At 40.9% G+C, this 25,772-nt stretch overlaps 1 protein-coding gene across 7 annotated transcripts in view; it reads right to left on the reverse strand.

The window, feature by feature from the left end:
• The window catches only part of MAN1A2 (mannosidase alpha class 1A member 2), a 149,065-nt gene that overhangs the window by 103,050 nt on the left and 20,243 nt on the right, over nucleotides 1–25,772 (reverse strand). For all 7 annotated transcript variants that reach the window (XM_044944495.1, XM_044944497.1, XM_044944496.1 and 4 more), the window contains one exon: nucleotides 14,765–15,020. In XM_044944495.1, the coding sequence (XP_044800430.1) occupies nucleotides 14,765–15,020 (256 nt within the window). The remainder of the gene's footprint in view (nucleotides 1–14,764; nucleotides 15,021–25,772) is intronic.

Consider the following 25,772-nt stretch of genomic DNA (forward strand, 5'->3'; position numbering starts at 1 on the left):
GACATGAAAACTAGGCAAAAATATTACAAGGAAATTAAAAATCAATATATCTTAAAAACAAAGATGCAAAATTCCTTAACAAAAATTAACAATACATAAAAAGGATACTACACAATGACTATGTGCAATTTAAGTCAGGAATATAAGTGATTTTAACATTCAAAAACCCATCAACATATTTCACCATGTTAACAAATAAAAGGGAAAAAAACATACAATCATCTTTTTAGATGTAGACAAAGCATCTGTAAAATTCAACACCCAGTCATGATTTAAAAAAAAAAAAAAAAACTCTCAGAAAACTATAATTACAGGCAACATCCTCAACTTACTAAAGGGCATCTTCAAAAAAACCCTACAGCAGCCATCATACGTAATGGCAGAAGACCCTACTTCTAAGGTTGAGAACAAATCAAATACATGCATGCTCACCACTTCTTTTCAATAATCTACTGAAAGTGCTAGCCAGTGCAAAAAGAAAAAGAACAAAGGGCATAAAAATCAAAAAGGAAAAAGTACCTCTATTCACAAAGCATGTGACTATGTACAAGGAAAACCCTAAGCAATTTTAAAAAGCCAATAAACTAAAAGATGACTGCAGTAAAAAAAAAAATTTAAGTTCAGCAAACTAAAATCAAATACATTTCTACATGCTAGTTGTGATCAGAAATGGATATTCAAAAACAATTACATCTATAAAACATCAAAAAACAGACCCAGAGGGATGGTATGGGGAGGGAGGAGGGAGGAGGGTTCAGGATGGGGAACACATGTATACCTGTGGCGGATTCATTTTGATATTTGGCAAAACTAATACAATTATGTAAAGTTTAAAAATAAAATAAAAAAAAAAAAAAGAATATGTGCAAGAACTATACACTAAGACCTACAAAACACTGCTGCTAAAAGAAATTAAAGAAAACCAACAAGGGTCACTTGTTGAACAGTCACTGAAGGCTTTCTCATACTCAGTACATTTGCAAGGCTTTTCTCCGATATGAGTTCGCTGGTGTTTTCTGAGGTTTGCATTATGGCTGCATTCTGGTGTTTTCTGAGGTTTGCATTCTACCACATTCACTGCATTTATAAGGTTTCACTCCGGTATGAATCCTCTGGTGCTAAATAAGAGATAAGCTGAACGCACTGGTCACAGCAAACACCCTCTTCCAACAACACAAGAGAAGACTCTACACATGGACATCACCAGATGGTCAATACCAAAATCAGATTGATTATATTCTTTGCAGGCAAAGTTGCAGAAGCTCTATACAGTCAGCAAAAACAAAACAGGGGAGTTGACTGTGGCTCAGATCATGAACTTTTTATTGCAAAATTCAGACTTAAATTGAAAAAATAGGGAAAACCACTAGACCATTCAGGTATGACCTAAATCAAATCACTTATGATTATACAGTAAAAGAGACAAATAGATTCAGAGGATTAGATCTGATAGACAGAGTGCCTAAAGAATACAAACAGAGGTTCGTGACATTGTACAGGAAGCAGTGATCAAGACCATCCCAAGAAAAAGAAATGCAAATAGGCAACATGGTTGTCTGAGGAGGCCTTACAAATACCTGAGAAAAGAAGAGAAGCAAAAGGCAAAGGAGAAAAGGAAAGATAAACCCATCTGAATGCAGAGTTCCAAAGAATTGCAAGGAGAGATAAGAAAGCCTTCCTCAGCGATCAATGCAAAGAAATAGAGGAAAACAATAAAATGGGAAAGAAAATCAGAGATACCAAGGGAACTTTTCATGCAAAGATGGGCACCATTAAGAACAGAAATGGTGTGGACTTAACAGAAGCAGAAGACATTAAGAAGAGGTGGCAAGAATACACAGAAGAATTATCCAAAAACTATCTTCATGACCCAGAATATCACGGTGATGTGATCACTCACCTAGAGCCAGACATCCTGGAATGTGAAGTCAAGTGAGCCATAGGAAGCATCACCACGAACAAAGTTTGTGAAGGTGATAGAATTCCAGTTGAGCTATTTCTAAAAGATGATGTTGTGAAAGTGCTGCACTCAATATGCCAGCAAATTTGGAAAACTCAGCAGTGGCCACAGGACTGGAAAAGGTTCATCCCAATCCCAAAGAAAGGCAATGTCAAAGAATGTTCAAATTACCACACAATTGCACTCATCTCACACGCTAGCAAAGTAATGCTCAAAATTCTCCAAGTCAGGCTTCAACAGTATGTGAACTGTGAACTTCCAGATGTTCAAGCTGGATTTTATAAAGACAGAGATCAAATTGCCAAAATTTGTTGGATCATCAAAAAAGCCCAAGAGTTCCAGAAAAACATCTATTTCTGCTTTACTGACTACACCAAAGCTGACTGGGTGGATCACAACAAACTGTGGGAAATTCTTCAAGAGATGGGAATACCAGACCACCTGACCTGCCTCCTGATAAATCTGTATGCAGCTCAAGAAGCAACAGTTAGAACTGGGCATGGAACAACAGACTGGTTCCAAATAGGAAAAGGAGCATGTCAAGGCTATATACTGTCACTCTGCTTATTTAACTTATATGCAGAGTACATCATATGAAATGCCAGGCTGGAAGAAGCACAAGGTGGAATGAAGACTGCCAGGAGAAATATCAATAAGCTCAGATATGCAGATGACAACACCCTTATGGCAGAAAGTGAAGAAGAACTAAAGAGCCTCTTGATGAAAGAGGAAGAACAGAGTGAAGCTGGCTTAAAACTCAACATTCAGAAAACTAAGATCATGGCATCTGGTTCCATCACTTCATGGCAAATAGATAGGGAAATAATGGAAACAGATACTTTTTCCAATAAAAAATAAAGTGAGAAACTTTATTTTTTAGGGTTCCAAAATCACAGTAGATGGTGACTGCAGCCATGAAATTAAAAGACACTTGCTCCTTGGAAGAAAAGCTATGACCAACCTAGACAGCATATTAAAAAGCAGAGACATTTGCCAACAAAAGTCCATCTAGTCAAAGCTATGATTTTTCCAGTAGTCATGTATGGATGTGAAAGTTGGACTATAAAGAAAGCTGAGCACCGAAAAATTGATGCTTTTGAACTGTGGTGTTGGAAAAGACTCTTCAGAGAGTCCCTTGGACTGCAAGGAGATCCAACCAGTCCATTCTGAAGGAGATCTGCCCTGGGATTTCTTTGGAAGGACTGATGCTGAAACTCCAGTACTCTGGCCACCTCATGTGAAGACTTGATTCATTGGAAAAGACTCTGATGCTGGGAGGGATTGGGGGCAGGAGGAGAAGGGGACGACAGAGGATGACCATTTGATTGAAACTCTAAAAAAGACAAATCTAATCTTAAACGACTAAAGGCAGATCAGTAGTTGCCTGGGGCCAAGGAATCGGGTGAACTGACTGAAGAGGGACACAAACTATTTTGAGATGATGGATGTATTCACAGCTTGACTACAATTGTTACACCGGTGTGTACAACTTTCCAAACTCATCAAGCTGAACTCTTAAAATAGACACATTTTACGGTACATAAAATATGTCTCAATAATGTTGAATTTTTAAAAATTCTAATAACGTGTCCTATCTTCCCCACTTTCCTAACTTCCCCTTTTCCTGAGCCAATTACTTAAACTTTCACCCGTTTTTCTATTTACCACTGTATAGTTTACAGGGTGATTTCTTGATTTTAAAAAAAATTTAGCTGTTTATTATATGCCCCTGTAGTTAATTTAGCTTTCTTATAAACTATCAACCCACCCCTATACATACTTTTCCATTTATATTCCCTGTCTCACTCTTTCAATATAGTTAACAGTTTTTTTCTTATATTACTATTGATATATTAATTTGTTCAACTTTTGTTTTCCCTGCTGTTATCTACTGGTCTGAAGTTTGGTGGGGTTTATTATTGATGTAGTTTTAGTAAAAATTATTAATTTACTTCCAAATTAAACTTGAGTTTCAAATCCTCTCTCAAAATTATCAAACACATCAGAAAACTGTCAGTCTCAGTTTATTCTCTGATAAATCCCTTCTGAGGCTCCTTCCTCCTACTCTAAAGGGGAGTTCCGTTCCCCCTACCTGCAGCACAGCCAGCTCCTCCTGATTCCCATTTTCACAATCCTGACAGTGCCCTTGCTTTCTCTCTCTAGTGACAGATCACCTGTTTCCAAAATCACTTTATATCCCTATTTTTATGCTGAAGCATATTTTCTAGTAGCAATCTGACAAAATGTCTAAAAATATCTTTCCCTCAGATTTGAGTCATAATTTGGCTGAATACATAATTCTTTCTAAGCCTTAGCTCCACACTCTTTCAGTTTCTAATATTATTGTTGAAGAATCTAATGTGCCATTATACACAATGCCAATCTTTTGGGTGGAACTATTTTATTCTCTATAAACTTTTAGGATCTGTTATGCCACTTTTTCTAAAATTTTCTAAAACTTCGTTTTCTTTTCTAAAATTTCAGTAGGAACCTTTGAACTGTGTCTCTGAATTCTTCCCCTCTATCTTCCATGTTCTCTTTTCAAAACCACTAATCAATCATTTATTAGATGTTGCAGACTGATCTTACCATTTTTCTTATTTTCTCAACCTTTTGTGACACGACTGAGCAACTGAACTGAACTGAATTTTGTCCTTCTGAGAAAGATGCTCAATTTTATCTTCCAATTCTTCTCTTGAATTTTAAAACTATCACATTTTTATTTTCCAAGAACTCTTTCTTATTCTGTAAATGTTCCTTTTTATAACTAATTCGCATTTTATAAATTTAGTTTTTTGGCACTCTAAAGATATTAATTCTTTTTAGATATATTTATTCTGGTCCCTGCATGGTTTTTGTATGCTCTAAATTCTTTTCTTCCATTTCTCTCATGTAACAAACTTTCTATACATGTCAGGTGTTCTTTGGTTTGCTCTTCACATATGAGTAAAGCACTTATAAAATAATCAAAGGCTGTCAATGAACAGGCTAGACTTGTTGACTGAGTTTCATCTTAGGGAGATCAGGTGAAACCCAGGGGGCATTTTACTGAAGAACAGAGTAGCTCTTTCCTCTTGTGCCACTCATAGTCAGGTCTCCCCAGAGAAAAATCCTTCGTTTTCCTGCTTACTGAAAATAAATTTGATGAGCAGAATTTTAAAAGTCTAGCAGAATAAAGCTGTCTCAATATTCAGAATCCATTTTTCACTTAATGCTCTCCACCTCCAACACTCTTCATTTTTTTAGAATAACTTCTGCCCTTTCCCCTCAGCCATACCATACCTGGTATTTCCCAAATCTAGATCTTCTCTAATTTATCCATCCAAAAGTAAACTTTTAGTTTTCTTTTGGGAAAGGGAGGACAGAATTGGAAATTTAGGGGTTAAAAGCTCCTTTTAAAACTTTCAAATAATGCTTTTCCAGCTCTATTTTATACCCCTGCCTTCAGAAGTAAATAGTGCTTTAATTCTTGAAACTTTCAGATATTCTGCAGGTAATGCACATCACCTTGCCTCTTATTAGCATCTTCCCCTGCAGGTTAGGTCTCAACTTTCTCTCCTTGCTAAGGCATCAACCATAATTTTTAACAGGACCCTACACAGGGATTCTTAAGTTTTATGTTAATCTACAAGAACACTAGATAACACAATGTTATCTAAAGGATTCACTCAGCAGGTCTGGGTTGTCCAAACCCTACACATTCTCAGAAAAGATTTGGCGTAAGCCAGGCTCCTGGAAAATAACCTCTAAACTTGTATTATTCTGCCTGTGAAGAGCATTTTTGTTTACCTAAAGCCTTGAGTCATGTCAGACAGTTTATGCTAATAATGTGATTTATGGTGGGGACCTTGAAACACAGGGAATCAGCCTGATCTCTGGAGGGACTGGAGAATTAAGACTACATGGGCTTAATTAAGACTACATGGGCCAAGCCTACATGGGCTTCCCTGGTGGCTCAGATGGTAAAGAATCTGCCTGCAATTAGGGAGGCCTGGGTTTGATCCCTGGGTTGGGAAGATCCCCTGGAGGAGGGCATGACAACCCACTCCAGTATTCTTACCAAGAGAATCCCCGTGGACAAAGGAGCCTGGTGGGCTACAGTCCATGGGGTCACAAAGAGTTGGACACAACTGAGCGACTAAGCACAGCACAAGCAACAGATTTCCCAACCTGGGGATCTGGCAAAGGGACTGAGAACCCCGAGGAAATCTGACTTTGGAGGCCAGTGGGATTTGATTATAGAACTTCTGCAGGACTGGGGAAACAGACTCTTGGAGGGCACAAACAAAACCCTTAGCAGACCAGGAGCCAGAAGAAAGGAAGAGTCTCCAAAAGGAGCAAACTTGCCCATGAGTGTCCAGCAGTCTCCAGCAGATGCGTGGATTAACAGTGGCCTGCTGTGGGGTCAGAGACACTGAACACAACAATATGTGCACAAGTCCTTTTGAAGGAGGCCGCCATTACCATCATTAACTCTACCACAGTTTCGTCTCAGGCCAAACACCAGGGAGGGAACAGAGCCCCAGCCATCAACAGGAAATTGGATTAAACATTTACTGAGCAAGGCTGCACCAATCAGACGCAGTTTCCCCCCGAGTCAGTCTCTCCCATCAAGAAGCTTCCATAAGTCTCTTGTCCTTATCCGTCAGAGGGCAGAGAGAATGAAAACCACAATCACAGAAAACTAACCAAACTGATCACATGGATCACAGCCTTGTTTAACTCAATGAAACTATAAACCATGGCCACCCAACACGGACAAGTCATAGTGAAGAGTTCTGACAAAACATGGTCCACTGGAGAAGGGAATGGAAAACCACTTCAGTATTCTTGCCTTGAGAATCCCATGAACAGTAAGAAAAGGCAAAAAGAAATGATGCTAAAAGATGAACTCCCTAGGCTGATAGGTGCTCAATATGCAACTGGAAAAGAGTGAGAAATAACTCCAGAAATAATGAAGAGACAGAGTAAAAGCAAAAACAATGCCCACTAGTGGATACGACTGGTGATGGAAGTAAAGTCTGATGCTGTAAAGAACAATATTCCATCAAAACCTGGAATGTAGGTCCATGAATCAAGGTAAATTGGAAGTGGTCCAACAGGAGCTGGCAAGAGTGAGCATTGACATTTTAGGCATCAGTGAACTAAAATGGACTGGAATGGGCAAATTAAATTCAGATGACATTATATCTACTACTGTGGGCGAGAATCCCTTAAAAGCAATAGAGTAGCCCTCATAGTCAAGAGTCTGAAATGCAGTACTGGGTACAATCTCAAAAATTATAGAATGATCTCTGTTCGTTTCCAAGGCAAATCATTCAATATCACAGTAATCCAAGCCTATGACACAACCACTAATGCCAAAGAAGCTAAAGCAGAACAGCTCTATGATGACATACAAGACCTTTTAGAACTAACACCCAGAAAAGATGTCCTTTTCGTCGTAGGGGACTGGAATGCAAAAGTAGGAAGTCAAGAGATACCTGGAGTAACAGGAAAATTTGGCCTTGGAGTACAAAATGAAGCAGGGGAAAGGCAAACAGAGTGTTGCCAAAAGAATGCACTGATCATAGCAAACATCCTCCTCCAACAACACAAGAAACTACTCTACACATGGACATCATGAGATGGCCAATACCAAAATCACATTAAATATATTCTTTGCAGCTAAAGATGGAGAAGCTCTATACAGTCAGCAAAAACAAGACCGGAGGTGACTGTAGCTCAGATCATGATCTCTTACTGCAAAATTCAAGACTTAAACTGAAAAAAGTAGGGAAAACCACTAGATCATTCAGGTATGACCTAAACAAAACCACTTATGATTATACAGTAGAAGTGACAAATAGATTCAAGGGATTAGAACTGATAGAGTGCCTGAAACTATGGACAGAGGTTCATGACCTTCATCAGGAAGCAGTGATCCAGACTATTCCCAAGAAAAAGAAAGGCAAAAAGGCAAAATGATTTTCTGAGGAGGCCTTACAAAGATGTGAGAAGAGAAGCTAAAGGCAAAGGCGAAAAGGACAGATATACCCATCTGAATGCAGAGTTCCAAAGAATAGCAAGGAGAGATACAAAAGCCTTCCTCAGAGATCAATGCAAAGAAATAGAGGAAAACAACAGAATGGGAAAGACTAGAGATTACTTCAAGAAAATTAGAGATACCAAGGGAACATTTCTTGCAAAGATGGGCTCGATAAAGGACAGAAATTGTATGGACCTAACAGAAGCAGAAGATACTGAGAAGAGGTGGCAAGAATACACAGAAGAATTATACAAGAAAGATCTTCATGACCCAGATAACCACGATGGTGTGATCACTCACCTTGAGCCGTACATCCTGGAGTGCAAAGTTAAGTGGGCGTTAGGAAGCACCACTACAAACAAAGCTAGTGGAGGTGATGGAATTCCAGTGGAGCTACTTCAAATCCTAAAAGATGATGCTGTGAAAGTGCTGCACTCAATATGCCAGCAAATTTGGAAAACTCAGCAGTAGCCACAGGACTGGAAAAGGTCAGATTTCATTCCAATCCCGAAGAAGAGCAATGCCAAAGAATGTTCAAACTACCACACAATTGCACTCATCCCACACAATAGCAAAGTAATGCTCCAAATTTTCCAAGCCAGGCTTCAATGGTATGTGAACTGTGAACTTCCAGATGTTCAAGCTGGATTTTGAACGTAAAGAGGAACCAGAGATCAAATTGCCAATTTCCACTGGATCATAGAAAAAGCAAGAGAGTTCTAGAAAAACATGTACTTCTGCTTTATTGACTACGCCAAAGCCTTTGACTGTATGGATCACAACAAACTGTGGAAAATTCTGAAAGAGATGGGAATACCAGACCACCTGACCTGCCTCTTGAGAAATCTGTACACAGCTCAAGAAGCAATAGTTAGAACCGGACATGGAACAAGAGTGCTTCCAAACTGGGGAAGGAGTAGGTAAAGGCTGTATACTGTCACACTCCTTATTTAACTTATATGCAGAGTACATCACACAAAATGCCGGGCTGGATGAAGCACAAGCTGGGTTAAAGAATGCCAGGAGAGATATCAATAACCCCAGATATGGAGATGACACCACCCTTATGGCAGAAAGTGAAGAATAACTAAAGAGCCTCTTGATGAAAGTGAAAAGAGGAGAGTGAAAAAGCTGGCTTAAAACTCATTCAAAAAAAAAAGATCATGGCATACGGTCCCATCACATCATGGCTAATAGATGGGGAAACAATGGAAACAGTGACAGACTTGACTTTTTAGGGGTCCAGAATCACTGCAGATGGTGATTGCAGCCATGAAATTAAAAGACACTTGCTCCCTGAAGAAAAGCTATCACCAACCTAGACTGCATATTAATGAGCAGAGATATTACTTTGCCAACAAAGGTCCATCTAGCCAAAGCTATGTTTTTTCCAGTAGTCATGTATGGATGTGAGAGTTTGACTATAAAGAAAGCTGAACACCAAAGAATTGATGCTCTTGAACTCTGGGGCTGGAGAAGACTCTTCAGAGAGTCCCTTGGACTGCAAGGAGATCAAATAATCAGTCTTCAAGGAAATCAGTCCTGAGTATTTATTTGAGGGACTGATGCTGAAGCTGAAACTCCAATACTTTGGCCACCTGATGCGAAGAACTGACTCACTGGAAAAGACCCTGATGCTGGGAAAGATTGAAGGCAGAAAGAAAAGGGGACGACAGAGGATGAGATGGCTGGATGGAATCATTAACTCGATGGACATGAGCTTGAGCAAGCTTCGGGAGTTGGTGATGGACAGGGAAGCCTCGAATGCTGCAATCCATGGGGTCAAAAAGAGTCGGACACAACTAAGTGACTGAACTGAATAAAAAATTATAAAAAAAAACCCAAAAACATGGACACCAAGGCTCAGGTTTACTTCTCTGGTTGGTAATACATCACACACACTGCCACACATCATTTCTGGGAGAATTAAGCACTGTCCATATCACTCCACGTTCAAGGTCAGGAGGGGCGGCGGTGAGGAGATACCCCTCGTCCAAGGTAAGAGAAACCCAAGTAAGATGGTAGGTGTTGCAAGAGGGCATCAGAGGGCATACACACTGAAACCATAAGCACAGACAACTAGTCAATCTAATCACACTAGGACCACAGCCTTGTCTAACTCAATGAAACTAAGCCATGCCCGTGGGGCCATCCAAGAAAGGCGGGTCTGGTGGAGAGATCTGACAGAATGTGGTCCACTGGAGAAGGGATGGCAAACCACTTCAGTATTCTTGCCCTGAGAACCCCATGAACGGTATGAAAAGGCAAAATGACAGGATACTGAAAGAGGAACTCCCCAGGTCGGTAGGTGCCCAATATGCTACTGGAGATCAGTGGAGAAATAACTCCAGAAAGAATGAGGGATGGAGCCAAAGCAAAAACAATACGCAGTTGTGAATGTAACTGGTGATAGAAGCAAGGTCCAATGCTGTAAAGAGGAATACTGCTTAGGAACCTGGAAGGCAAATTAGAAGGAGATGGCAAGAGTGAATGTCGACATTCTAGGAAATGGACTGGAATGCATGAATTTAACTCAGATGACCATTATATCTACTACTGCGGGCAGGAATCCCTTAGAAGAAATGGAGTACCCAACATGGTCAACAAAAGAGTCCGAAATGCAGTACTTGGAGGCAATCTCAAAAATGACAGAATGACCTCTGTTTGTTTCCAAGGCAAACCATTCAATATCACAGTAATCCAAGTCTATGCCCCAGCCAGTAACGCTGAAGAAGCTGAACCGTTCTATGAAGACCTACAAGACCTTTTAGAACTAACACCCAAAAAAGATGTCCTTTTCATTATAGAGGACTGGAATGCGAAAGTAGGAAGTCAAGAAACACCTGGAATAACAGACAAATTTGGCCTTGGAATACGAAATGAAAGCAGGGCAAAGACCAATAGAGTTTTCCCAAGAAAATGCACTGGTCATAGCAAACACCCTCTTCCAACAACACAAGAGAAGACTCTACACATGGACATCACCAGATGGTCAACACCAAAATCAGACTGATTATATTCTTTGCAGCCAAAGATGGAGAAGCTCTATACAGTCAGCAAAAACAAGACCAGGAGCTGACTGTGGCTCAGATCATGAACTCCTTATTCCCAAATTCAGACTCAAATTGAAGAAAGTAGGGAAAACCACTAGACCATTCAGGTATGACCTAAACCAAATCCCTTATGATTATACAGTGGAAGTGAGAAACAGATTTAAGGGACTAGATCTGATAGATAGAGTGCCTGGTGAACTATGGACGGAGGTTCGTGACATTGTAAAGGAGACAGGGATCAAGACCATTCCCATAGAACAGAAAGGCAAAAAAGCAAAATGGCTGTCTGGGGAGGCCTTACAAATAGCTGTGAAAAGAAGAGAAGCGAAAAGGAAAGGAAAAGAGGAAAGATATAAGCATCTGACTGCAGAGTTCTGAAGAATAGCAAGAAGAGATAAGAAAGCCTTCCTCAGAGACCAATGCAAAGAAATAGACGAAAACAACAGAATGGGAAAGACTAGAGATCGCTTCAAGAAAATTAGAGATACCAAGGGAACATTTCTTGCAAAGATGGTCTCGATAAAGGACAGAAATGGTATGGACCTAACAGAAGCAGAAGATACTGAGAAGAGGTGGCAAGAATACACAGAAGAACTGTACAAAAAGGATCTTCAAGACCAAGATAATCACAATGATGTGATCACTCACCTAGAGCCAGATGTCCTGGAATGTGAAGTCAAGTGGGCCTTAGAAAGCATCACTATGAACAAAGCTAGTGGAGGTGATGGAATTCCAGTGGAGCTATTTCAAATCCTGAAAGATGATGCTGTGAAAGAGCTGCACTCAATTTGCCAGCAAATTTGGAAAACTCAGCAGTGGCCACAGGACTGGAAAAGGTCAGTTTTCATTCCAATCCCAAAGAAAGGCAATGCCAAAGAATGCTCAAACTACTGCACAATTGCACTCATCTCACACACTAGTAAAGTAATGCTCAAAATTCTCCAAGCCAGGGTTCACCAATACGTGAACCATGAACTTCCAGATGTTCAAGCTGGTTTTAGAAAAGGCAGAGGAACCAGAGACCAAATTGCCAACATCCACTGGATCACTGAAAAAGCAAGAGAGTTCCAGAAAAACATCTATTTCTGCTTTATTGACTATGCCAAAGCCTTTGACTGTGTGGATCACAATAAACTGGAAAATTCTGAAAGAGATGGGAATACCAGACCACCTGACCTGCCTCTTGAGAAACCTACATGCAGGTTAGGAAGCAACAGTTAGAACGGACATGGAACAACAGACTGGTTCCAAATAGGAAAAGGAGTACGCCAAGGCTGTATATTGTCACCCTGCTTATTTAACTTCTATGCAGAGTACATCATGAGAAATGCTGGGCTGGAAGAAGCACAAGCTGGGATCAAGTTTGCTGGGAGAAATATCAATCACCTCAGATATGCAGATGACACCACCCTTATGGCAGAAAGTGAAGAGGAACTCAAAATCCTCTTGATGAAAATGAAAGTGGAGAGTAAAAAAACTGGCTTAAAGCTCAACATTCAGAAAACGAAGATCATGGCATCTGGTCCCACCACCTCATGGGAAATAGATGGGGAAACAGTGGAAACAGTGTCAGACTTTATTTTTTTGAGCTCCAAAATCACTGCTGATGGTGACTGCAGCCAGAAAATTAAAAGACGCTTTCTCCTTGGAAGGAAAGTTATGACCAACCTAGATAGCACATTCAAAAGCAGAGACATTACTTTGCCAACAAAGGTCCGTCTAGTCAAGGCTATGGTTTTTCCTGTGGTCATGTATGGATGTGAGAGTTGGACTGTGAAGAAGGCTGAGTGCCGAAGAATTGATGCTTTTGAACTGTGGTGTTGGAGAAGACTCTTGAGAGTCCCTTGGACTGCAAGGAGATCCAACCAGTCCATTCCGAAGGAGATCAGCCCTGGGATTTCTTTGGAAGGATTGATGCTAAAGCTGAAACTCCAGTACTTTGGCCACCTCTTGCGAAGAGTTGACTCATTGGAAAAGACTCTGATGCTGGGAGGGATTGGGGGCAAGAGAAGGGGACGACAGAGGATGAGATGGCTGGATGGCATCACTGACTCGATGGACGTGAATCTGAGTGAACTCCAGGAGTTGGCGATGGACAGGGAGGCCTGGCATGCTGCGATTCATGGGGTGGCGAAGAGTCGGACACGACTGAGCGACTGAACTGAACTGAACTGATATCATTCCACTGTGAGAGGACAATGAGAAGCTTTTGCCTGGTCTCTACTGGACTTTGTCCTATATGCCTTTTCTATTGATTTTAATCTGTATGCTGTCAATGCTAAGTTCTGTGAGTACTCCCAGTGTATCACTGAACCTGTGGGTGGTAGTGGGTCCCCAGGAAAGCCTGACATGCTGCAGTCCATGGGGTCGCAAAGAGTCAGACACCACTCAGCGACTGAACTGAACTGAAACACACAGTGTTATCTATGTGAATTATTACGTACATCAGAAAGTATTTCAATAAATTCTAATGACATTAAAAAAATATTATCAAAGTCTCCTCTGCTGCTGCTAAGTCGCTTCAGTCGTGTCCGACGCTGTGCAGCCCCATGGATGGCAGCCCGCCAGGCTCCACCATCCCTGGCATTCTCCAGGCAAGAACACTGGAGTGGGTTGCCATTTCCTTCTCCAATGCCTGAAAGTGAAAAGTGAAAGGGAAGTCGCTCAGTCGTGTCTGACTCTAGCGACCCCATGGACTGCAGCCTACCAGACTCCTCCGTCCATGGGATTTTCCAGGCAAAAGTACGGGAGTGGGGTGCCATTGCCTTTTCCTCAACACTGCCCAAAGAAAGTGCCTCAAGCAGCCTGAGCACAAAACATAGAATCCAGAGTAAGGTAAAATCAAAGTACATATCTTATACTAATTCATAAAGGATGCTTAAAATACCTGCACATCTTCCATATTCATTACTAGAATATATCCTAATAGATATCTATTTGAACTAAACTTATTGTCTTAAGTTACGATAAACAATCAATTTGAAATACTGTTTATGCTATTTCAAAATCTGTTTCTTCACAACAGTAAAACTAAAACTCTACCCAGCATTAGCAGGATTTCTAATTAACAAAGTTCTACTAAAACATTCACTAGATTCCTTCTCATTCTGGTATTTTATCTCCAAAGAACCCCTAGAATAACAAAACTGAAAGACTCCTGAGACCAAACAAATTTCAATAATGCTGAAATCAATCCTTCCCCATTAAATCCATTGGGACTCTTTGGAAAGATGTGTTCTTAATCTGCAGTATGGTTAAGTGGTATCACGATGGGCTCCTTGAAAGATGGTACATATAAAGCTAGCTCTTCAGAAACTTGCTAACTTTTCAGAAACTAGTAACTAGCAGAGGTCCTTGAAAACAGATATTTATGAAATTTCTTATTAAATGATAAACTGTTTATGGGTCTATTCTACATTATTTATAAAATATTGGGTATCAAAAGTTCTCTGAACACAAGATAAGCACCATAACTATCCAATCAACACTATATCAAAAATTGTAAGTATCCTGTAATTATGATTGATATTAAGAGAGTTTTAGCACTTGATGCCATCTTGTAAACTGAACTACAATTCTGACCTCAAAACAAACAATTTGATCAAAGTATGACAAAGTTTGTACCACAGATGGCATAAATTCAGACAGAGAGATAAACTTACACCCAGTCAAATGCATACCTATATCCCTAACCACCCCGCATCACAAATCTCAGCTTATTACCTCTTTAATTTTTTCCCTTTTCTCTCTTAGGTCATTATCTTCTGGGTCTCCACCATGTGTTCCTATAAGGTTTGGTATAGGAACTGCTGGCAGTGGCTTTTTCTCTCTTATCTTCATTTCTTGGACTACCTTATTTTTCTCTGTCTGTATTTCTGCTCGGATTTCCTCTCTTGACTTTTTTAATTTTTCTTTTGCTTCTTCTAGAGCCTTCTCGTGATCAGCTCGAATTTTATTTCTCAAACGTTCTTCTTCTTCCCTGTAAGAAGAGAAGAAAAATAAATACAAAACTTAAAGCTTCCTTCACCAAACCTTGATAGTTGTTTTCTACTCCTGCCGTCGAAAAGAAAGAACAACCCATGAGAGAGACTTGGATCTACCTACACAAGTGAAAGTCTCTCAGTCGTGTCTGACTGTTTGAGACCCCATGACCTATACAGTTGGAGAAGGAAATGGCAACCCACTCCAGTATTTTTGCCTAGAGAATCCCGTGGACAGAGGAGCCTGGTGGGCTGCTGTCAATGGGGTCGCACAGAGTCGGACACGACTGAAACGACTTAGCATGCATGCATGCATTGGAGAAGGAAATGGCAACCCACTCTAGTATTCTTGACTGGAGAATCCCAGGGACAGAGGAGCCTGGTGGGCTGCTGTCTTTGGGGTCACACAGAGTCAGACACGACTGAAGCGACTTAGCAGTAGCAGCAGCAACAGCATAACTATACAGTCCATGGAATTCTTCAGGGCAGAATACTAGAGTGGGTAGCCTTTTCCTTCTCCATGGGATCTTCCCAACTCAGGGATAGAACCCAGGTCTCCTGCATTGCAGGCAGATTTTTTACCAGCTGAGCCATAAGGGAAGCCCAAGAATACTGGAGAGGGTAGCCTATCCTTTCTCCAGCGAATATTCCTGACCCAGGAATCAAACAGGGGTCTCCTGCATTGCAGGCGGATTCTTTACCAACTGAGCTATGAGGGAAGCCCCAAGAGCAGGATAAATATATCTTTGTATGAGAAAGAAAATAAGCCCCAGATGCTGAGCAGCAAACACTTTCCATAGTAGGAAGAGGAAACCTAGTAAGTTACAATTTAAGGGCCAAGTGAAAACAGAGAAAGTAGTAGTCAATAACCTATTAGACACATGGGGGGGGGAGGGGGAGAAAGACCAGTGAAAAACTAGATGGGGGAAGAGAAAATAAAATATAGAATTAAGCTTTGCACAGTGGTAGTATCACAGCCAATTAGGTTTATCCAAGGTGAGATTATTTGTTACTGAAAAAATAGAATTAAGTATCAGAGGGGACCATATAATAAACAACAAGGTCCTATTGTATAGTACAGGGAATTATATTCAGTTGTTGCTGCTGTTCAGTCACCAAGGTATCTGACTCTTTGCAACCCAATGGACTGCAGCACACCAGGCCTCCCAATATTCAACACCCTATAATAAATCAGAGTGGAAAAGAATATGAAAAAATACACATGTGATAACTGAATCACTTTGTTGTACACTGGAAATTAACAGAATACTGTAAATCAACATTACTTCAATTTTTAAAAAATTTTAAATACATAAGATCACTTCATAAACTGATATGAAAAAGAGACAAGGAGATACAAACATAGGGTCGAAGAGAGATACGGAAAAAGATAATAAGAGGACTGGAAATTTCTTATTTGTTGAATATACATTACGTTGTTGTTGTTTAGTCACTAAGTCATGTCCAACTCTTTGTGACCCCATGGACTGTAGCCCACCAGGCTCCTCTGTCCATGAGATTCTCCAGGCAGGAATGCTGGACTGGGTTGCCATTTCCTCCTCAGGTGATCTTCCCAACCCAGGGATCAAACACACGTCTCCTGAACTGGCAGGTGGATTCTTCACCACTGAGCCACCAGGGAAGCCCCATATGCTCCCGAAATTTTTACATTTTGTAAATTCCATAGACCTTATAACACAATGGACAAACTACTGTGGGCATGATCACTTAAAATTTGCTTTAGCCCTCGTTAAAAATACAGATTCCAACTTAGCATGTCTGTATGAGCTCCATGAATTTGAATTATAAAGAGTTCCCCTGATGATTCTGGTATGCATACAAGTTTAGAAACCACTACTACAGTAGATACCTACTGGGTTTCTATCGAGTCCTGAATCTTTTCCCCAACTCCAACACAATCCACATCAGTGAATACAGGAGTGTTAGTTACTATTTTTCAAATCATCCAATGATGACTACTCTAAGGGGTCACGAGAGTTACCGCTCTAGAAATTTAATTCAAACCCTAGACTTACAACATTGCTAGTGAGAAAGTAAAATGAACGGTACAGCCACTTTGGAAAACTTTAGCAGTTTCTTTAAAAACTAAACATGTAACCATCATAGAATCCTGCAATTCCCTGGGCATTTAACCCAGAGAAATTAAGGCTTATGCTCATATAAAAACCTATACACAAGCCAGTCACAAAAAGAAAAATATTGTTTAATTCCACTTACGTGAGAGTCTTAGGGTAGGTTAAAATCAGAAAAACAGCAGAACGATGGTTAGGAGAGGCTTGAGGAAAGGAAAAAATGGGAAGTTATTGTTTAATTGATAAGCAGTTTCAGGTCTGCAAGATGAAAAGAATTCTGGAGATGGATGGTAGTGACGGTTGCACAGTAATATGAATACATTTAATACCACTGCACTGTACATGTGAAAATAATTAAGATGGTAAACTTTACATTATGCATATGTGTGTGTGCGCCAAGTCACTTCAGTTGTGTCTGATTCTTTGCAACCCTATGGACTGTCGCCCATCAGGTTCCTCTGTCCATGAGATTCTCCAGGCAAGAACACTGGACTGGGTTGCCATGCCCTCCTCCAGGGTATCTTCCCAACCCAGGATTGAACCTGCATCTCTTACGTCTCCTGCATTAGCAAGGGGGGTCTTTACCACTAATGCCACCTGTGAAGCCCCTATGTTATGCATATTTTACCACAATTTCAAAAACGGGGGAGGATGGAATCCTATACACAAATGTTTATAGCAGCTTTATTTGTAACGGGCAAAAACTGGAAATAACCTTCATGTCTTTCAAAAAGTAAATGGTTAAACAAACCACTGTTTATACTGTGGTACATTCACACTATGGGAATACTGCTTCTGCTGCTGCTGCTAAGTCACTTCAGTCGTATCCAACTCTGTGTGACCCCATAGACGACAGCCCACCAGGCTCCCCTGTGTCTGGGATTCTCCAGGCAAGAACACTGGAGTGGCTTGCCATTTCCTTCTCCAATGCATGAAAGTAAAAAGGGAAAGTGAAGTCGCTCAGTTGTATCCGACTATTAGCAACCCCATGGACTGCAGCCTACCAGGCTCCTCCATCCATGGGATTTTCCAGGCAAGAGTACTGGAGTGGGTTGCCACTGGAATACTGCTGCTGCTGCTGCTGCTAAGTCACTTCAGTCGTGTCCGACCCTGTGCGACCCCATAGACGGCAGCCCACCAGGCTCCCCCGTCCCTGGGATTCTCCAGGAAAGAACACTGGAGTGGGTTGCCATTTCCTTCTCCAATGTATTAAAGTAAAAGGTGAAAGTGAAGTCGCTCAGTCATGTCCGACTCTTAGCAACCCCATGGCCTGCAGCCTACCAGGCTCCTCCGTCCATGGGATTTTCCAGGCAAGAGTACTGGAGTGGGGTGCCAACTACTCAGCAATAAAAAAAAAAACTATTCAAACACACAACTTGAATGAATTTCAAAGGTAGTATGTGAATGAAAGAAGCCAGTATCAACAGTTATATTCTATATAATTGCTTTTACATGACATTCTCAAAAAGACAAAAACAGAGTAATAATGAATATATACATTTATATATATCAGTGGATGACAGGAGTTATGGAAAGGGGAGAGGTTAACTATAAAGAAATAATACAAGACAGTTTTTCTGGATTGTAGCACTGTTACATACCCTAATTTCTGTGCTTACACAAATGTGAACATGTGTTGAAAACCACACAATTATATATCGAGAGGAAAAAAAAAAAAACAATTCACAGCCTAGTATTAAAAATAAAATGTTAAACATTTAGAGAAAAATAAAATTGGATAGCTCACTATGAAAACGGGCTAATGAGAAAAACAGAGAAAAAAGGAGGAATCACAGCAGAGCCAGACAACTGGGAACAAACAAGGTCATTTGGGTAGCAAGAAAAAAATCCATCTGCAGAAAGACTAGATATAGGAAAAGTATGGCAGAGAAGAAACAAGGTTGACCCCAGTACGCATCCAAGGGTAATTCTGGGCTGATCTGTTCAGGAGACTCAGACAGATGAGGGCATCAGCAGCAGATAAGCACTGAATGAAATCTTAGATAAGACAGTGATAGTTGCTCCAGTCTGTCTGACTCTTGGGACCTCATGGACTGTAGCCCACCAGGCTCCTCTGTCCATGGGATTTCCCAGGCAGGAATCCTGGAGTGAGTTGCCATTCTCTTCTCCAAAGATAAGATAACTATGGTAAATATGCAGGTACCACCAAACTGCTTTCCAATCCCTCTCCCCCTCCTTACCAACAGAAGACATTGTGCCTAGGCCTAGAGAACATATCCAAGAAGAATCATTTTGCAGTTGGAAAAAAGGTACTTGCCGTAAAAGTAATTAAGCAAAAAGTCAGGAGACTAGGATTCTGGTTCCATCTTTGCCCTCAACTCACTCTGTAACCTGACACACGTCACTCAAAAACCTCCAAGACCAGTACTTTCCTCAATAAAGATAGCAAGACAGGTAATACTATCCTAATACATTTGGCAAAAAGTCAAGAAGAACTACAGGGCCTCTTGATGAAAGTGAAGGAGGAGAGCGAAAAAGTTGGCTGAAAGCTCAACGTTCAGAAAACGAAGATCATGGCATCCAGTCCCATCACTTCATGGGAAATAGATGGGGAAACAGTGGAAACAGTGGCTGACTTTATTTTTCTGGGCTCCAAAATCATTGCAGATGGTGACTGCAGCCATGAAATTAAAAGACGCTTACTCCTTGGAAGGAAAGCTATGACCAATCTAGACAGCATATTAAAAAGCAGAGACATTACTTTGTCAACAAAGGTCCGTCTAGTCAAGACTATGGTTTTTCCAGTAGTCATGTATGGATGTGAGAGTTGGACTATAAAGAAAGCTGAGCACAGAAGAACTGATGCTTTTGAACTGTGGTGTTGGAAAAGACTCTTGAGAGTCCCTTGGACTGCAAGGAGATCCAACAAGTCCATCCTAAAGGGTGTTCATGGGAAGTACTGATGTTGAAGCTGAAACTCCAATACTTTGGCCACCTGATGTGAAGAGCTGACTCTTTTGAAAAGACCCTGATGCTGGGAAAGATTGAGGGCAGGAGAAGGGGATGACAGAGGATGAGATGGTTGGATGGCATCACCGACTCAATGGACATGAGTTTGAGTAGACTATGGGAGTTGGTGATGGACAGGGAGGCCTGGCATGCTACGGTTCATAGGGTCACAAAGAGTCGGAGACAACTGAGCGACTGAACTGAACACTTGGCTAGTGATATCCAAGGTAAGTATAAGGACTTAGTAAATTGTAATTTTCTATACAAATGTAAGCCATTAATTATACCAAATCTTTTTGATCTCTGTTTTTGTGTATATATAGTTTTTGGGTTTGCTGTTTATGTGAGGTTTTGACATAGCAATCTATATATGTAGCACGAGGCTGTTTTAAGTTGCTGGTCTCTTTCCCGCTAAAGAGTTCCTTTAGCATTTTCAGCAAAGGTGATTTTGTTGGTGGTGAGCTACCTCATCTCCTGTTACCTGAAAGTTTTTGATTTCTATATCAAATCTGGATGAGAGCCTTGCTGGGTAGAGTATTCTTGATTGTAGGTTCTTCACTTTCATCATTTAAATACATTGAGCCACTTCCTTCTGGCCTGCAGAGTTTCAGCAGAGAAATCAACTGAAAACCTTATGGGAGTTCCTTTGTATGTTGTTGTTTTTCCTTCCTTGCTTTTATTATTTTAAATTTGTCTTTAATTTTTGTCAATGTGATTACTATGTGTCTCTCAGCATGTTCCTCCTTAGGTTTATCCTACCTGGGACTCTCTGCACCTTCTGAACTTGGGTGGTTGTTTCCTTTGGAACGTTGTGCTGTGCTTAGTCACTCAATCATGTACGACTCTTTACAACCCCATGGACTGTAGCCCACCAGGCTCCTCTGTCCATGAGGATTCTATAGGCAAGAATACTGGACTGGGTTGCCTTGCCCTCCTCCAGGGGGTCTTCCCAACCCAGGGATCAAATCCAAGTCTCCCACATTGCAGGCGAATTCTTTACCATCTGAGCCACCAGAGAAACCCAAGAATACTGGAGTAGGTAGCTTATCTCTTCTCTAGGGGATCTTCCTAACCCAGGAATTGAAACAGGGTCTCCTGCATTGGAGGCAGATTATTTACCAGCTGAGCTACCAGGGAAGACCTTGTTAGGGAAGTGAATTTTCAGCTATTTTCTCTTCAAATATTTTCTCAGATCCTTTCTCTCTCTCCTCTCCTTTTGGGACTCCTATAATGCAAATGGTAGTACATTTAATGTTGTCCCAGAGGTCACTTATACTGTCTTCATTTCTTTTCATTCTTTTTGTTATTCTGTTCCTCAGCAGTGATTTCCAACATTCTGTCTTCCAGGTCAATTATCTGTTCTTCTGCTTAAGTTATTCTACTGTTGAATCCTTCTAGTGTATTTTCCATTTCAATTACTGTATTGTTTATCTCTGTTTGTTCTTTAGTTCTTTTTCAGTTCAGTTCTTCAGTCATGTCCAACTCTGTGATCCCAAGGACTGCATGCAGCACGCCTGGCTTCCCTGTATATCTCCAACTCCCAAAGCTTGCTCAAACTCATGTCCATCAAGTCAACAATACCATCCAACGGTCTCATCCTCTGTCATCCCCTTCTCTTCCTGCCTTCAATATTTCCCAGCATCAGGGTCTTGTCAAATTAAGTCAGTTCGGATCAGGTGACCAAAGTATTAAAGTTTCAGCTTCAGCATCAGTCCTTCAAATGAATATTCAGGACTGATTTCCTTGAGGACTGACTGGTTTGATATCCTTGTGGTCCAAGGGACTCTCAAGAGTCTTCTCCAACACCACAGTTCAAAAGCATCAATTCTTTGGTGCTCAGCTTTCTTTATAGTCCAACTCTCACATCAATACATGACTACTGGAAAAACCACAGCTTTGACTAGATGGACTTTTGTTGGCCAAGTAACGTCTCTGCCTTTTAATATGCTGTCTAGGTTGGTCACAGCTTTTCTTCTAAGGAGCAAGTGTCTTTTAATTTCTTGACTTCAGTCATCATCTGCAGTGATTTTGGAGCCCAAAAAAATAGTCTGTCAGTGTTTCCACTGTCTCCCTATCTATTTGCCATGAAGTGATGTGACCAGATGCCATGATCTTCATTTTCTGAATGTTGAGTTTTAAGCCAGCTTTTTGACTCTCCTCTTTAACTTTCATCAAGAGGCTCTTTAGTTCTTTTCTTTTTGCCAAAGGGTAATGTCATCTGCATACCTGAGGTTATTGATATTTCCCCCGGCAATCTTCATTACAGCTTGTGCTTCATCCAGCCTGGCATTTCACATGATGTACTCTGCATATAAATTGAATAAGCAGAGTGACAATATTCTTTTCCCAATTTGGAACCAGTCTCTTCTTCTATGTCCACTTCTAACTGTTGCTTCTTGAGCTGCATACAGATTTCTCAGGAGGAAGGTCGGGTGGTCTGGTATTCCTATCTCTTGAAGAATTTTCCACAATTTGTTGTGATCCACACAGTCAAAGGCCTTGGCATAGTCAATAAAGCAGATGTTTTTCTGGAACTCTCGTGCTTTTTCAATGATCCAATGGATGTTGGCAATTTGATCTCTGGTTCCTCTTTTCTAAATCCAGCTTGAACATCTGGAAGTTCACGGTTCACATACTTTGAGGCCCAGCTTGGAGAATTTTGAGCATTATTTTGCTAGCGTGTGGGATGAGTGCAATTGTGTGATAGTTTGAACATTTTTTGGCATAGCCTTTCTTTGGGGTTGGAATGAAAACTCACCTTTTCTTAGTTCTTCTAGGTCTTTGTTAAACATTTCTTGCATCTTCTCAATCCTTGACTCCATTCTTTGTCTGAGACTGGATTGTCTTCCCTATCATTATTCTCAATTTTTTTTCTGAAAGGTTGCCTATCTCCACTTCACTTGGTTGTTTTTCTAGGCTATTATCTTATTCCTTCAACTGGGACATAATCCTCTACCATTACATTTTGTCTTAAGTTTCTGTGATTGTGGTTTTTGTTTCACAAGCTGTAAGACTGTACTTCTCCTTACTTCTACTGTTTGCCCTCTGGTAGATGAGGCTATCTAGTAGGCTTGTACAAGCTTCCTAATGGGTGGGACTGGTGGTACCCTAGAGCTTGGCCCTATCTCTCTGGTGGGCATGACTGTGCCAACTAAAACTTTAATATGCTTATCTGTTGATGGATGGGGCAGTGTTCCCTCCCTGTTCATTGTTTGTCCTGAGGTGTCCCAGCACTGGAGCCTACAGGCTGTTTAGTGAGGCTAATGGTGGCCTCTAGAGGGGTCACATGAATAAGTAATTCCCAGAACTGCTGCTGCCAGTGTTTGTCCCAGTAATGAGCCACCAGATACCCCTCACCTCTGAGGTGAGGTAGGTCTGGCTCAGTCTTGTATGGAGTCACAGCTTTTTTCCCCTAGGTCCTGGTGCACACAGGACTTTGTGTGTACCCTCCAAGAGCAGAGTTTCTGTCTCCCTCCCCCCACCCTCCGTGTCCTGAGAAGTCTTGCAATTAAACTTCAAAGCCAGATTCTCTAGGGACTCTTCCTCCTGTTGCCAGATACCCCCACACTGGACAGCCTGGCATAGGGCTCAGAACTTTTATTCCAGTAGAACTTCTGTGCTGTAATTGTTCTCCAGTTTGTAGGTTGCTCATCCAGTGGGTATATGATTTGATTTTATCACATTTATGCCCCTCCAACCGTCGTACTGTGACTTCTCCTTTGACTTTGGTTGTAGGGTATGTTTTCTGCCAGGTTCCAGAACTGACTTTGTTGATGACTGTTCAGCAGTTAGTTGTGATTTCAGTGTTCTTGTAAGGAGTGAGCGCATGTCCTTTTACTCCACCATCTTGAGCTAATCTGTCCTCATTTCAATTTCATTTTCAAGAGGCTCCTCAAATTTTACTTTAGTGCCCAAATTTCTAGATTTTAAATTTCATCAGTTGGATCAAATTTCTAGATGTTTATTTTCACCTGAATGACCTTTTACTTACATCTTTTTAAGATTTTTTTTTTTTTTTTGTAACTTTGATATCTTCAACAGATAATCATGGTGAACTTCCATTTGTCTCTTGCTTTTCATCAGTGCCTTGTATCTTTCCATGTAGTAAAGAATTCTGCATTGTCCTAAGACAAGTCTGGCCACTTTATGGGAGGTAATCTGTCTACTTCATAGATGTATCCTTGTTTGTTTATGGTGGGTGCTGGCCACACCACCTTTTAGGGTGGGGTTGGCCACATCCAGGGTCGGGGCTAGCCATACTAAAAAAAAAAACAAATAAATCCAACAAAACAACTTAGGGTGAGGTTCTGGGTCCTAAAGTATCAGCCAACATGGAGACTAAGTTGCTCATTCATGGAGGCAATCAGTTACTCATTCCTCAAAAACTCTGGACACCAAAGCTCACATGAGCTTACCTGGGTGACAATACACACTGTCACAACTTGATGTCCTGACTTTATAAGAAGAGGACACTAGAAGCTCTACATCTGGAACCTTCCTGGAATATATGCTATGTGCTTCTTTCCCTTGGCTGATTTTAAACTCCATCCCTTCACTATAATCTATAATCCTTTCATGAGTGGATGACTTTTAGTGAGTTTTGGGAGTCCTAGCAAATTATCAAACCTGAGGGTGGCTTTAGAGTCCCCTGAAATTTTAGGTGGTGTCAGAAGTAAGGTAGTCCTGTGCAGGACTGTGCCCTCAAACTTTGCAGAATGGCTAACTATGGGTACCTTCCAAGATTTCCAAAAAATATCTAATCTTATATCTGCAAGTTTGCATGAGATTTGAAATTACTTTAAAAAAAAAAAAGAAATTACTTTTTCAATTATATCCTCTGTGTAAGAGTTAAATCACTTTTTAATATCCCATAAATAACATTAGGTTTGCATTTTTTTAAGTTGTTGTCTCGTTTTGTTTTTATTTTTTCTTTCTTTATACAAGATTACCTTATTTAGTTCTCACACCAATTTATGAGGCACCCTATACTTAACACTGTTCTCCATCTTATTAGGAAAACACTAAGACACAAAGATAAAAAGGAAACTGTTCAGGGTTATGTATGGATGTGAGAGTTGGACTATAAAGAAAGCTGAGCACAGAAGAATTGATGCTTTTGAACTGTGGTGTTGGAGAAGACTCTTGAGAGACCCCTTGGGCTGCAGGGAGATCCAACCAGTCCATCCTAAAGGAGACCAATCCTGGGTGTTCATTGGAAGGACTGATGTTGAAGCTGAAACTCCAATACTTTGGCCACCTCATGCGAAGAGCTGACTCATTGGAAAAGACCCTGATGCTGGGAGGGATTGGGGGCAGGAGGAGAAGGGGACGACAGAGGATGAGATGGTTGGATGGCATCGCAGACTCAATGGACATGGGTCTGGGTGGACTCCGGGAGTTGGTGATGGACAGGAAGGCCTGGCGTGCTGCAGTTCATGGGGTTGCAAAGACTCGGACACAACTGAGCGACTGAACTGAACTGAACACATTTCAAACTACTGTACAAATGTGCTCATTTTACATGCCAACAAGGTTATGCTCAAAATCCTTCAAACAAGGCTTCAGCAGTACATGAACTAAGAACTTTCAGATGTATAAGCTGGGTTTAGAAGAGGCAGAGAAACCACAGATCAAATTGCCAATGTTTGTTGGATCGTTGAGAAAGCAAGGGAATTCCAGAAAAACATC

Source organism: Bubalus bubalis, chromosome 6 (assembly GCF_019923935.1).
Source record: "Bubalus bubalis isolate 160015118507 breed Murrah chromosome 6, NDDB_SH_1, whole genome shotgun sequence".
Taxonomy (NCBI): Eukaryota; Metazoa; Chordata; class Mammalia; order Artiodactyla; family Bovidae; genus Bubalus; species Bubalus bubalis.